Source organism: Aspergillus pseudotamarii (assembly GCF_009193445.1).
Source record: "Aspergillus pseudotamarii strain CBS 117625 unplaced genomic scaffold BDV38scaffold_63, whole genome shotgun sequence".
In the NCBI taxonomy this organism is placed as follows: domain Eukaryota; kingdom Fungi; phylum Ascomycota; class Eurotiomycetes; order Eurotiales; family Aspergillaceae; genus Aspergillus; species Aspergillus pseudotamarii.
This window is the reverse complement of record NW_022475077.1, coordinates 98,866-112,503: the sequence shown is the minus strand read 5'-3', so window position 1 is coordinate 112,503 and position 13,638 is coordinate 98,866. Positions and strand designations below refer to the sequence as shown.

Genomic DNA, 13,638 nt, shown 5'->3' with positions numbered 1-13,638 from the left:
GACACGTCAATGCACTGTGCCACAGCGCGTCAAGCACAGAGCCTTGCGCGGCTATTCGTACTTTGGTCATGGTCGTCTGGTGTACATTCCACTACTCAAGTGGGGTAATTTCCTTATGTGGATCAGAAACTATCATCTATCATCATGCAATCCCGCAGGGGCAGATACAGTCGCTCATGGAGGGGAAACATGGGAAGGGACCGTCCATGGGGAAGACAAGGCGTCACCCAACCACCTTCTCCTCGACTCGGTCCTACCTTGACCACGATCGAGCACGATGATCTACATTTCTCAAGGAAGGACTGGAAAATCACCGACGTCCGTGATATTGCATCGTACAACTGGTTGAATCGGAAGACTGCAACCATTATGATCCCCGGTATGACCGCTGTCAAGAGATGTCCGGCCATGTCTAACTCTAGGATAGGGAAGCCACCTGCCTGGACCCCTTTGTCTGAACCGACCAAGCTCAAAGAAGACGCGGGCCAATACTTTCGTGACCAGAATGCCGCCCGATACCCCTCCTATCCCTTCCAGCCTGCAGTTGAGGCGATCTTTGAAACATATCCAGGCTTCCCCACTGCCGAAGTAGACATCGTGGGCTGTGGTAGTACATTGGGCAATCTGCTGCGTTTCGCCAGGAATATTGATAAGAAGTTTCGCTTTGTCGTGCAATGTGTGGGAAGGACCGTGTTCCTGATCCGCAGAGAGAATTCACCCACTCAGACAATTCCTGACGTTCGGGGCTACGGTCATACATTCCCAGAAGCCTATACCACGTGGGATGCAGAGGTCAAAGGGTCCGACTCACATCAGCGGATTATTCAGTATTCTCTTGGAGGATTGAACTGTCTCGTTCGATTCGAGGCGGATGGGTACCACCTTGACTTGATTGCTGAGAAAAGCCCGGGAGAACACTCTACGAAACAGGGCAGTGCTGCGCAGGATGAGAGGACGGTCGATCAACTCCTAGGTGCTTTCAATGATAGCTCAATCAGTTCATATTATTCGGCCAACAAGGCTCTGACTAGGGAAATCGGAGGAGGATACATTCCCCAGGCAGCCATCTTCGACCTTAAGACCCGTTCCATTCGCCGGAAGGAACAGGACTTCCTAGGGGAACAGCTGCCTCGGTTGTGGATCTCCCAAATTCCCAATACTGTTCTTGCCTTCCATCGTTTTGGGGTGTTTGAAGAAATACAAAAGACTGACGCTCGAGAGATGATCGGAAAGTGGGAAACCGAGGAAGAAGACAGCCTACGTAAGTTTGTGGAATTGTTGAATATGTTGGTAGCGTTTGCGAGGGGCCAGCCCGATGGTCAGTTGGAAGTGTTCCACGATGAAGGCAGTTCGGTCCTGGAGTTGAGGGAGGTTGGAGACAATGTTAATAAAGCTCTACCGGAGCAGGTTGAAGACAGGTGGGTTTTGAATGGTTGATTCAAAGGCAGAATGTTTGTTCCTGAAGTGACGGCCGAGTTGGTTTTTAATCCGAAACTTCTCAACCGCCCGTCCTGCGTCGAAGTGGTAGAGAACCTAGGTATTCTCAGTACTAGTAATACTTTTTTCAATCCATTTTGCCTACCTCTAGTTATAAACTAATGCAAACCTACCATTATCCTACTTCCAGTCGACGAAAGGATTTTGGAAGTAGGCAATGTAAACACTCATGCTGGATGCAGCAGACTGGATCGATACTTGTGTTGACAATACAACACCTAGTTGTAGACCTCTATTTTATCAATTGCGACTGGTAGATTTGGATCCGGGGCTAATCGCAATGTGTGCTCCCTTGGATGCCTTGATACCGGCTTTTGTCCTATATATGGTTGTCCCCGTATCATAATGCGAATACAAAGGCATGCTGTGATTTGACCTTCTTGTAAACGGGTTGATTTAAACAAAGGTTTCACATGGAGCAAACAATTGGATAAAAGAATTCCGTATAGTCGATATCTTAAGCCAGTAAATAGCCTTCCATTGATCCCGGAGAACATCAGAATTCAGGATGTGATTCGGTTTGTATCTCACCGTATTCACACTCTTTTCTCGTAGCGCATATAGAAACCTAGTCTCATTTGTTTGATTTCCTTCTGCTAAGGCTTATTCCAAACTACATAGCTTAGCTATCAGGCCAGTATTTATGTAACAGTCCTCTTATTATGTGAATTACACAATAGACAAGATCTAGGGTTAATCGCCAATGCAGCTTCCACATTTTGCGGGCCGTGCGTCTTGTGCTCTTGGCGACAGGGCATGGGTTGGCAATATATATTTCGTCAAATCGATAGGTTAAATTGAAGTCATGTAAGGGCTTCGTGTGTGGAGCATAGATGAATGCCATTTGCATGATAAAATTGTGCTACTACTACCAAGGGTACTTACACATCATTATCTTTAGTACCCTAGCGATTCGGGGAGGAACACATATAGATATGTTGTGGCCGAGTGTCGGTTCTGGTAGTTCGCGGGTCGGGTTTTTGGCAGGCCAACCCGCACCCGACCCGATACTCTCTACTAGGCCCAATTAGGCAAGTCCACCGCTATCCATCCGACTACCTTAACTAGTTAACTAACTAGGAGGCTATCTTACCTAATTAGGCCATCCTCTAACCTGCCTAGGCCTAGTGTTAAGACCCTTTAAACAGGATAAGGACGTCGGACAAGGGTCTTCGAACGAATAATCTCCCAATCGGGCTCGAGCTTCTTGGGTGGATGAACAATCCAAGAACCTTACCATGAGGCATGCTCCAATATAAATAGCAATGCTGGGTCGATTGTCGCCCGTTGCATCCTCTATTGCCTAGCACTGACCTCACAACTTTTTCCTTTGGTTACAAGAAAGACTCGATGATGTCCACCACTCGCTACAAGGACCCAATCCCCGAAGATGTCTGCATCTTCGCAACCCTCGACAAAGCCGCCCAAATCCAAAAGGCGCATCCGTATGCAATTTTTTATGCCGAGAATAACGGCCACTACGCCAAGGATCCTGATGGGACCGTTCTTGCCGTGGCATCAGATGGAATGTGTGAGGAGGTCAATCGCAGAAACGCCGAGTTGGAAGCAAAGATCGCCGCGGATGAGAAGCTGACGGATGAATATGCGGTTTAATCGGAGATAGGAATTTCAGTAACCCTAGAGACAGGGGTTATGCTATGCCCCTACTTATGGGACTGTGGGATGTAACCCAACGTGGTGTGATGAGGGGAAATAAATTTGAGGTAATTTGCTTGTCTCTGTCGGCTTATAGGAGAGACAATTATATCTGAACTGTACGGAATTTAATCTACCTACTTATGTCCCCTCGAGAGCACTATGCTTCCGAACACCGAAAATGCCCTCCGACAATTTACTACTTCTCACCCACATGCCGTTTTCGAGACCGCGAACGGAGGCTTCAACATGAACGATCATAATGGTCTGATATTGGTTGACATCCGGGATAACCTTAGCAAGTAAATAGACGAACAAAAAATAAATGTCCTTGGAGTTATTCAAAAGTAAATTAGCCAGAAAAGGCGTGTCGGGACATGATGTATCTAAGGCCGTAGAAATGGCCTACGGATGTTCCCATCCGATCTGTGTTTCCCCTGGTGCCCCAGGCCAGTGACAGCATTACACTAGTTGCTATGTCTGTTCTCATGGCAATCCTTTTGGGTTTCAACAACTCGAATCTGCCATTAGGCTTCTTTTGTGAACAACGAACTCCTCTCCCATTTTTGCTAAAACATGATACACCATCGGTAATATTTCACTATCTGTTCCGTCCTCCCTTTTGGATATACCGGCTAACCGTTAAAAGTACTCGGCGAAGTCATTGGTGGCCCGGATACCGTTGCCGAACGCTAGGCTATTGATATAGCCGAAAGGATTAAATACGGCCAGGTAAACCAACACCCCATTTATCCGATAGATAAATGAGCTCATGTATACACTAGATTACAGCCCTTCTCGTTCATCTTTACACCCTTACAACAACAATTATCAGTTCCAGGAGAGAAAAATGACAACGCCAACTCCACAAAACTACCACATTTTCGGCCACGGAATATCCCAGAGTCTCTCACCTACAATCCACAATGCCGCCTTTGAGCACTACGGTCTCCCACACCGATACGACATACAGGAATGCAATAGTCTTCAAGACGTCAAGTCCTTAATCGATGATCCAGCCTTCGGTGGCTCTAGCGTAACAATGCCCCATAAACTCAGCGCCGGGGAGTTCTGTGCCCAGGTCGCTGACTCTGCAACTCGGCTTGGAGCGATTAATACTCTCATCGCTCGATCGATTCATACGGGAGATGGAACTTTCAAACGTGAAATACATGGTGATAACACGGACTGGTCAGGTCTTTATTCCCTGATCAAGGAGTATACATCAGACGAGAGCAAGCCAGTTGGACTTGTGGTCGGGGCTGGAGGCGCAGCTAGAGCTGGTGTTTATGCGATGGCTCAAGCTGGGATCAAGCGGATCTACGTTGGGAATCGGACGTTGGCCAAGGCGGAGCAAATTGCAGAGGATTTCGGGGATATGTGCCAGGTTATACCGGTTCAGTTTCCATCGAGGTTGCCGGAGGATCCGGAAGTGATTATTGGAACTGTTCCCGGGGATGCTATGTCGCAGGAGGCATTCCAGGGTTTGTTTGGGAATGAGAAGGGTCTTTGTATTGAGATGGCGTATAAGCCGAGAGTGACGAATTTACTGGCAGTGGCTAAGGAGAACACCGGATGGACTACGGCGAATGGGGTAGAGGTACTTCTTCGACAGGGCTTCGAGCAGTTTCGGTTGTGGACGGGCTTAGATGCACCGGAGGTCGTTATGAGGAAGGCTATTGAGGTTGTTACAGGAAATAAGGTTGGAGGGACATCGTCATTGTAACATAAAACACGAATCATTTGTATCGAGCAGATAGAACATGACTATATATGTGGTGATACCACTTTGATATGATATAGAAGAATAATGTTGCCTTACAGAGGGTAACATCGACAGCCTTTCTTTTCTGGACCTAAATGTACGTCTCCTTCTATTGTAGTCACCCACGGTGTCAATTAATTAATTAATCAAAATTCTATTAACCTGTTCAAGCCTAACTAATGAAATGTCTAGCTATACAGATGTCTTATTAGTAAAATAGAATTCTAATCTAGTATATCTAAATTCTATAAATCTATATATATAGAGAAGATTAGACTGGTATTTGGCCAGGTTAGGTAACTTAGGTTAGGTTAATGGGGTCAGTTATATCTAACTAGTAACTACTAGGTTATGATTTATAAAATTATTAAATATTAATTATAGATTAATTTATAATTATTAATTTAATTACTATAATTTAATTTACTTTAATCTATAGCTAGGTTACAGCGGTTAGGTTATGCCACTCTACATAGAAATAGCTTCGAAGGACCAGAGTCTGCAATTGTACTCCTAATTTATCTATTAAAATTATTTAAATTAATTAATTAAAGACACTAAATAAGCTATAAATAATATAGTAATATTTAAGTGTTAATAGCAACATTAGGCTATACATAAAAAATAGATAAAAATAAGCGGGTTTAAGATTCATAAATATAACGCTACGGCCCATTACTAATTAGCCTATCCACCGGTTGAAGAAGGAAGGCATTTACACATTGTTAGGTGGTCAATATCATCTCTGAATCTGTCCCTTATAAACGTTTGCTATCCCATCCCGTCCGCCATTCTTCCTATGCTGGTCTGTTTTTTCCTGAATTGTCACTATGGTATGTATCCCACGGGCAGATGGATCGAGCATACACATCTCTACTCCATCTTCGTGGTGTTGAAATCCTCGCTGCCCAGCATTTGTGGCAAACACAGTCCCATATCAGCGTTGAAATGGCTGAGATCGATATCAGATACGGCACTGGCTAGCAGATCTGAAGGACACGCCATGGTGGGGCTACGGGGATCAATTCAACCCCCAGCTGAGTCCAGCTAAGTCCAGCCACATTTCTACGCCCAGAGAATATTGAATAAACAGAAAATAAACCTTAATCTTCGATGATGGTCATACTGGTTACGACATACAACACAGGGTATGTCAGCCTGTCGACTAGGTAAGGGAAACAGCTAGAGGGTGAGGTATATTGGATCAACGATAACAGCTGGATTGGCTACAAGACTGATCCTTGGGGAAAAGAAGCTAGATACAATAAGTAAGGTCCTTTTTAACCCTCTTCGGGTCCATAAGGCCCGGTGCCCTAACATGGCATATGCATCATTCGTGGTAAGGCGCCGCTTCATGATTTCAAAGCCCTTGCTCAGCTGCTTGCTGAAGAAGCTGGACGAATTTGTCCATATCTCCGGTGTCGGCAGTATCCAGCTGTGTGTTTTGACTGAAGAGGATCGTCACAGGCACTTTGCTCGGGGCGTTTGGAACAGGGATTCGGGAAAGATCAACAAAGAATGCCTCAAGCTCGCTACCGGGATAGTTTCCCGACTCCAAGATTTGGAATTCCGGGGTAGGTGGACTTGCTTCTGAGTCCCAGAAATGGACGATAGTGGGCTGGGGTCTGCTGATGACGTGCGCATAAAGCCCGGGGCTGGATTATTGTATTAGTCTCATAGAGAGTGTTTGCGTTATTAATGAAGAGGACATACTCAAGGACAGGAATGAAAGGCATTTCGAAGGGTCGGTTCTACTGGTTTGTGTTTGGTAGGTAGGAGGAACAAGTGGCAGTGAGTTGAACGAAGATGGAGGGTTGAGGAGGTAAGAGAGGGGTATAAATAACCAGATAGCAAAGAATAGTCTGTTCTTTCCGAGCTGAGCTGAGAGTTCAACTAGATATCACTAAGTGGGGTCAGTATGAGCTGGATAGCGGGGTTTTCAGCTGAATGCAGATCACACAAGCCAGCTAAACAGCCTGGCCTACTATGGTCCCCAACAATAAACCGGCATGATACATTAGTGGGTTAAAAGTCTCGCCATACTTGGCAGAACGCGTACCGCGCCAAAAGACAACAAAAACATCTACTATACGGTCTACCGCCTTCTTCCGTCCGCTCAATTTGAATGCATCGCGATTAAGCTCCAAAGCAATTAGATCGCAACACACATGAATGTTGGCTTACGTATTATTCTCACTACATTCGAGAAATCTCAGTTTACAACCCAGGAGTGTCCGAGTTTAAGTGCCCAATTATCTATTTGTTATTGTCTGTTAGATCCTCGATTAATTTCCTGTATGTATAAGGACTAGATAGTGCAACCTTGCATATCGCCTGGGCGAGGGGTCAGCGTATGAATTCAGCCAACCAACCGACTTTAGGAGGGGAGTTTGAAGGTTAAGGTGAGGAAGTGCCTTGGGTGGTAACGGACATCTTTAGCCAAATATGATTTACATCTTCTCTTACTCACCCCTTTGCTCGGGGAGCAGGCGAAATAACTTTTGCCCAGGCTCAGGGGGATGCTGAGGTATTAGGAAATGCATATGACTTTCCTGTCTTCATTTCTGGGGTCTTGGATCCTTGATGACCCACTCAAATGCTGCGGGCCTGTAAGCGAACTGGTTGAGATATCTTCGTTTGAAGATAGACGGTTTTCTATGGAAATCAGAGGGCTCAGAAAAACATGAAAGAGTATAGATAGAGACACCTACTAGTATTTCCGGATGCCCTATGTAGATACGTTAGTCTATTGGAGTGCGTAACAGTGTGGGTCTCATAGCAAAATGATTTTCAAGGCATCGATCTGTGGTGGCTGTTAACATGAAGAGCTGAATAGCGGGGTAGTTAAGCAGCCAATTATTCTACTTAAGTAGGCCAATAATGCTCCACACAAGGCACATTCCAGTATGGTAAAGGAAGATCTCCAGTTAGCGGCAAGTGCGACTTCAGTCCTGTTTAGTGATCCACTTTGAATCATATAATGAATTATATCAAGTTGTGGGGCTTTCAGCTTCGCCTTCCATGTCGGAAACAGAGATGCTCTTTCAAACCCTAGTCATATGATACATTTAAGTAGCACGTTCTGTACATAACCGTAATAATACAAGTTCACGCTTTATTGGGCGTTTTGCTGTTCTTGGCACGAAAAATTGGTTTTGCCGATGTCAACTGACAGCAGATGCCCACCCTTCTAGTGAGGCAGTCACAGCCATACACCTTTCCTACTGCTGTGGTCTGTGGGTACTAGTGGCTTAGATATTCAGCTGAGAGCTGTCTTCATAATTAACTTTATTACAATTAATTAGTTAAGGTATATGACTCTCTGGAAGGCGATTTGGCCAGTAGTATGCTGTCTATGTAGTACACAAATTCGCCAAAACTTTTGAAGACTATCTTAGGTATAAATCCTAGCCAAATGACCAGAAGTCAAGGTCCACTTTTTTCTACTAGTGCTGTTAACTATTTGGGACTGCTGATATCTATTAACGAAATCTAGGGGGTCTGCGCAAAATGAATATTCAAAGCTACGTAGTCAGAAATCAAAGTGTAGATCGGCTGTACTAAAATGGGTATATCATAATGAACTAAAAATATGTGCTTATCACTAATTGCCCTATTGGCCCCGTATATAGCACACAATGTACAATCCGAAGTCAAATATAAGGGAGTGTTTAGGACCATAATTACAAGTATAATAAGGTCATGATTATATTCAATACCTGACCTAGAATAAGTTTATTCTTTCAGACCTTGGTCGTCAGTGTTCAGTACACAATTTATACACATCCTTATACTTCTTTTCGCTGCTGCTACGGCGCTGCCTACCAATGGAGAAGGGGAAGACCGTAATGAAGAGACAGATGAGTCGTAGTCTAAAATATGGAGTGTTGACATTACAAAAATAGTGTTAGTGATGTGTGTGGACAGGATGTAAGTGATGGTTCCTCGTCTGATATTGTATAATGACTACAAGAACACCGCACCGACAATGGATATGGATAGGGCATAAGTGATGGTTTCTTGTCTGATATTGCATGATGACTACATGGACATGCCACTGATAATGATGGTCGTGGTTAGGCTGTAAGAGACACCTTTCACTGTTATCTTATCATTCACTTCGCGCAGAACTCACACTATCTTCAGTGAGCACGGACAACGAGGACTCCCAGTCATCACTATATTACTGGTTTCTGACCTAGACAGACGCACAACTCTTCGGTTAGCTACAAGCAGCTGTTTGTATACATTATCTCAATATAGGCTTTTTCCTGCCAAGAGCAGGTTTCCCTATATCATATTACAAATGTAGAGGTGTTCTTTTTCCGTATGGTTGTAAATTAGAAATCACGGTGGATCCAAAATTCACCCTAAACCCCAAGACGCCTCCCATCCAAGCTGTCGATCCCACCATTTTTTAGATTACCAGCAATGTAAATGCATAATAGCTTTGTGACGGTTAGATACTATCCACACCGAAATCACATGACCAGAGCTTTTTCCGGAGCTAATCATTATCGTCAAAGCGTGTCTTGGCAGGCACTAAATTAAAGAGCAATAAAAGTGTTGAAGTGTAAGACTGACTTCGCACTCCACTGTATGCAACAACGATGTGTCATTGGAAAGACAAGGTGAAGCGGATCCAATCATTGACCTCATGAATGAATTTGCTCTCAGCAGTCTTCTTAAACGAGGCACAAAGACATGGCAAGGTAGAGGACAGGGTGGAGATTATAAATCCACGATCGACCTTGTCCTTGTCTCTGAGTATCTGGCAGAGTCTGTAGTAAAGTGTACAATATATAGGACTGAACACAGCTCTGACAACTATACGATTGAGACTGTTTTTGAAATCCCGAGGCCGATATCAAAATATCCGGGGCGACTTCTGCTTAAAAACACACTATAGAAGAAGATCAATACCAGAATCGCAAGAACACTAGATATCACACTATCAGAAAATACAGTATAGCAGACCGACTAATATCACCAGTACTGGAAGCAAGTTATATCTTAACACTAAAGCCAAACCGTCACTATACACAAAGCAATAGTGGACAACGGAGTTGACACAGCTCCGTTATATATAGATATACTGGAGAAATCACACCCCCTCAGAGTAACAGAATATAGTAAATCTGGGAGGGAGAGCAAAAAGCGCAGAAAAGTAATATTACAATACTATCCAGTAATAAAAGAAGTACTGGAATAAATTCCTGGCAGGGGGGAAATTTCAAAAATTCGTTCTGCATGGAAGTTGTTGTTTTTCGTCCACGGCGTGTAGTGCAAGTTACAGCCCTTTAGCAGATGGTACGGTAGATCATATACACAATCTATATCTCCACCTAACACTTTCGGAACATTCTGAACTATACTGACAAAATTAAGAGATCAATGCTAACCAAGTAGATAACGGTGATTTGCCGCCACGGAAAGATAATTGATGGAAGTACAAAACCCTTAAATCATTCACAGTCTAACAACACACGATATACATTTACCAAGCAACATCCTTTCCGTCCATCCAATCCCGGGCCTGGAAATAGAGCAAATCATGCTTTTGCCCATTGATCGTCGACCCCTCCCTGCGGTGGCCAGGTAAATCCAAGAGCACCTTCACCCCCATGGTTTCCTCCTGCATGTAGGCTAAATACCTATACCCCGGAGGATACTTCTGCAACCTCTCCTCGTCCAGAACGGGGATCCGTCCCGGATTAACAGGAATTAGCTTATCCTTCTCGTACCAATGCCGAACAAACCGAGCCCGCCACTGTCCCTGCAGATCAGGATAGGCAGGGTCCGACATCTTCTCCCAGAAAAAGATAAACCGACAGTCACTTTCCGCATCAGCTTCGCATGTCCCGCCAGATACACAGCTGACGTCGCTGAACCGCTGTGTGATGGTGGCCTTCATCTTTGTAACGGCACGTGTGGCATTCGGGTCGATGTCAGTTGTGCTTCCGTGGATTCGATGCATGATGAAGGCTCCCTTGTCCATTCCGGCTTGGGAGGCTTCAATAAACTTTAAGTGGTGGGTTAACCCCGTCCAGGTAGTGTAGATGTGTGCCTCCGGGTGGAAGATGGAGCGTAGGTTTTCCCATTCGCAGGCGTCGCGATAACATGGCCATCCTTCTGCTAGTTCGCGGAGCATATACCGCTCCAGGGCTAGTTGGGGAGGTCCGTTGTTGCGGATGGCATTTTCGGGCCGTGTGCCTGCAGGGAGAGAATGGAGGTCGGGCATTTTGAAGAACGATATGTACGTGTGATAGCAGGTGCAATTTTGTTGGAATTTGGAAGGGGCAAGGCAATCAGCGCAAAGAGACAATAATAAATAAGCATAAAGTGCGGCACTGTATTTCTAAGGACCGTGACGCATCAATGTATGGTGGTCGGTTAAATCATCCCCTGATCGGCTGTATCCACAACCGATCAGTTGTGCATAAGAAGATATGGTAGCTTCTACCACAGCTTATATTAATCTACACGGATAAGCATTCCTTCGATTAGTTGAGCATCTCTTCATTCTCATCTTGCAAAAATGCCCTCAGAAACAGATACTCGTGTCTATGCATACCTTGTCGGTGTCGGTGTGACCCACTCTATCGCTCCACTCATGCACAACTACATTGCACAAGCACTGGGCCACGACTGGAAATTCCTCGCGAAAGAGTGTCCGACAGTGGAAGATGCTGTTCAACTATTTCGACGATCCGACTTCGCCGGTGGAGTAGTGACCATGCCTTACAAGCGCACCATCATGGACCACCTCGACGGTCTGGACGAATACGCTATCCGGCTGGGGGCATGCAACAATGTATACCGGACGGCCGACGGAAAATTAAGAGGCACCAACACAGACTGGCGCGGGATTAAGGGATGTCTGCTCGGAGCGAGCGAAGCAGGCAGAGGAAAGCCGGCGGTGCTCATTGGCGCTGGGGGAGCTGCGCGGGCGGCGATTTTTACTCTATACGACCAACTGGAATGCCGGCAGATTTATCTTGTCAATAGGGATCGCGATGAAGTTAAGGGCCTCTTGGAAGAAGCGAAACGGGTGTATGGTGACGGCTTAGACATCATCTACGTGGACCGCATCGAGAAGGTCCAAGGTCTCGCCTCGCCGTACTACATCGTGGGCACTGTTCCGGATGCCGAGCCCAGCACCCCCGACGAGGTGGAAGTTCACCAGATTATTAAGTCATTTTTATCCACTCCCCAAGAGAAGGGTGTTCTACTCGACATGTGTTTCAAGCCACGAAAGACACGCATCCTGCAAGCTGGGAAGGTATGTGGCTGGAAGACAGTTGAGGGCACTGAGATTATCGGCCACCAAATTCATGAGCAGTACCGACTATGGTGCGGTGAGAAAGAAAGTAGCCAAATACCTGTGAGTGAGGCATGGGCAGTGCTTCGAAGGGCAGCAGAAGAAAGTCCGGCAATCAATTTCTAAGTTAAAGAAATTTCCTTTAGCAATATGCATCTCAAATAGACGATCGGGCATTTTCCGATTATTAAAGTTCGGTTAAGAATAGTGCCGTTACCAACACATATATAAACGGGACTAGTGCCTCGGATCATAGTATACATTCTATTATGATTGCATTTATCTGTTTGCACGTATTTCACAGTTGTACCATCACTGCTTAAAACGTCAAAATGCCTTGTGCGCCAGCAATCGCCTCCATGTCCTTGGGGAGGGCTTGGGTACATTCCCTCCCCGAGAAGCTCGCCCAGGCATCCAAGGCAGGGTTCAAAGGTGTCGAAATATTTTACGAAGATTTGGAATATCTCGCCAAAGAAAAAGGGCCCGTAAATGATTCAACGTTACTTGCTGCTGCCGAGGAAACTAGAGCCATTTGCGACCACTGTGGCCTAAAAGTGATTGGAATGCAGCCGTTCTTATTCTATGAAGGTCTAACGGATCGCGCTCAGCACCGGGAAAAGATCGAGCGCCTTAAGCTGTGGTTCGCCATTGTCAAGGTTCTGGGAACTGATATCATCCAAATACCTTCTAACTTTCAAACCGAGGGAATATCAGGTGACCTGGATTTGATAGTTGCCGACATGGTTGAAGTCGCAGACCTGGGATTGAAAGAAGAGCCAGCGGTCCGGTTTGCATATGAAAATCTCGCCTGGGGTACTTTCATTTCAACGTGGGAAAATTTATGGGAGGTGGTTCGGCGAGTGGACCGGCCTAATTTTGGGTGTTGTCTGGATACCTTCAACATCGCCGGACGGGTATGGGCTGACCCCGCCAGCGCCTCTGGTAAGACACCAAATGCAGATGCGGAATTGACCGCATCCATCCAGAACCTTGTTCAGACGGTCGATGTGAATAAGTTGTTTTACGTGCAGGTCGTGGACGCAGAAAGAATGCAAAGTCCGTTGATAGAGGGTCATCCATTCTACGTTGAAGGACAGCCAGCGCGGATGAGCTGGAGTCGGAATGCGAGATTGTTCCTTTATGAACAAGAGCGGGGTGGCTACCTGCCAGTGGTACAGGTGGCTGAAGCATTCTTAAAAGGCCTTGATTTTGAGGGGTGGGTGTCAATGGAGTTATTTTCGAGGTCGATGGCCGATCCGGACTCAACAGTGCCCGGGACACATGCACAACGGGGCATCAAAGCCTGGAATAGGCTGGCAGAGGAACTAGATCTCTAGGGACTCTCACAGTGTATCTACTATATAGACGGTATTACCTGGTTGAATGCATATTTTGAAGG

At 45.6% G+C, this 13,638-nt stretch overlaps 5 protein-coding genes across 5 annotated transcripts; 3 read left to right on the top strand and 2 right to left on the bottom strand.

The window, feature by feature from the left end:
• Positions 1 to 189: 189 nt before the first annotated feature.
• On the top strand, positions 190 to 1,437 carry BDV38DRAFT_295945 (uncharacterized protein; the record flags this gene model as incomplete). The annotated part of the gene is made up of 2 exons (XM_032062810.1): positions 190 to 379; positions 428 to 1,437. The coding sequence occupies 2 exons, from the start codon at positions 190 to 192 to the stop codon at positions 1,435 to 1,437; spliced, it is 1,200 nt and encodes a 399-aa protein (XP_031909747.1).
• Positions 1,438 to 4,003: 2,566 nt separating this feature from the next.
• BDV38DRAFT_295944 (shikimate dehydrogenase family protein) lies at positions 4,004 to 4,879 on the top strand (the record flags this gene model as incomplete). The annotated part of the gene is made up of 1 exon (XM_032062809.1): positions 4,004 to 4,879. One exon carries the CDS (start codon positions 4,004 to 4,006, stop codon positions 4,877 to 4,879), a length of 876 nt encoding a protein of 291 aa, XP_031909746.1.
• Positions 4,880 to 6,153: 1,274 nt separating this feature from the next.
• On the bottom strand, positions 6,154 to 6,705 carry BDV38DRAFT_257655 (uncharacterized protein). The gene is made up of 2 exons (XM_032055635.1): positions 6,632 to 6,705; positions 6,154 to 6,573 (listed from the first exon to the last, which is right to left on the bottom strand). The coding sequence occupies exons 1-2, from the start codon at positions 6,652 to 6,654 to the stop codon at positions 6,279 to 6,281; spliced, it is 318 nt and encodes a 105-aa protein (XP_031909745.1). The 5' UTR covers positions 6,655 to 6,705; the 3' UTR covers positions 6,154 to 6,278.
• Positions 6,706 to 10,415: 3,710 nt separating this feature from the next.
• Positions 10,416 to 11,236, bottom strand: BDV38DRAFT_295942 (putative pathogenesis associated protein Pep2; the record flags this gene model as incomplete). Its single annotated transcript, XM_032062808.1, has 1 exon — positions 10,416 to 11,236. The coding sequence occupies exon 1, from the start codon at positions 11,157 to 11,159 to the stop codon at positions 10,416 to 10,418; it is 744 nt and encodes a 247-aa protein (XP_031909744.1). The 5' UTR covers positions 11,160 to 11,236.
• Positions 11,237 to 11,456: 220 nt separating this feature from the next.
• Positions 11,457 to 13,576, top strand: BDV38DRAFT_274127 (xylose isomerase-like protein; the record flags this gene model as incomplete). The annotated part of the gene is made up of 3 exons (XM_032057795.1): positions 11,457 to 12,200; positions 12,433 to 12,436; positions 12,588 to 13,576. The coding sequence occupies 3 exons, from the start codon at positions 11,457 to 11,459 to the stop codon at positions 13,574 to 13,576; spliced, it is 1,737 nt and encodes a 578-aa protein (XP_031909743.1).
• Positions 13,577 to 13,638: the final 62 nt, after the last annotated feature.

Bases quoted from the DNA above. Each gene is read 5' to 3' on its own strand.
- BDV38DRAFT_257655 (XM_032055635.1), bottom strand. From the start codon at position 6,654: ATGCCTTTCATTCCTGTCCTTGA. The intron at 6,574-6,631 runs GTATGTCCTCTT...ACAATAATCCAG, and splicing joins CCTTTCATTCCTGTCCTTGA to CCCCGGGCTTTATGCGCACG.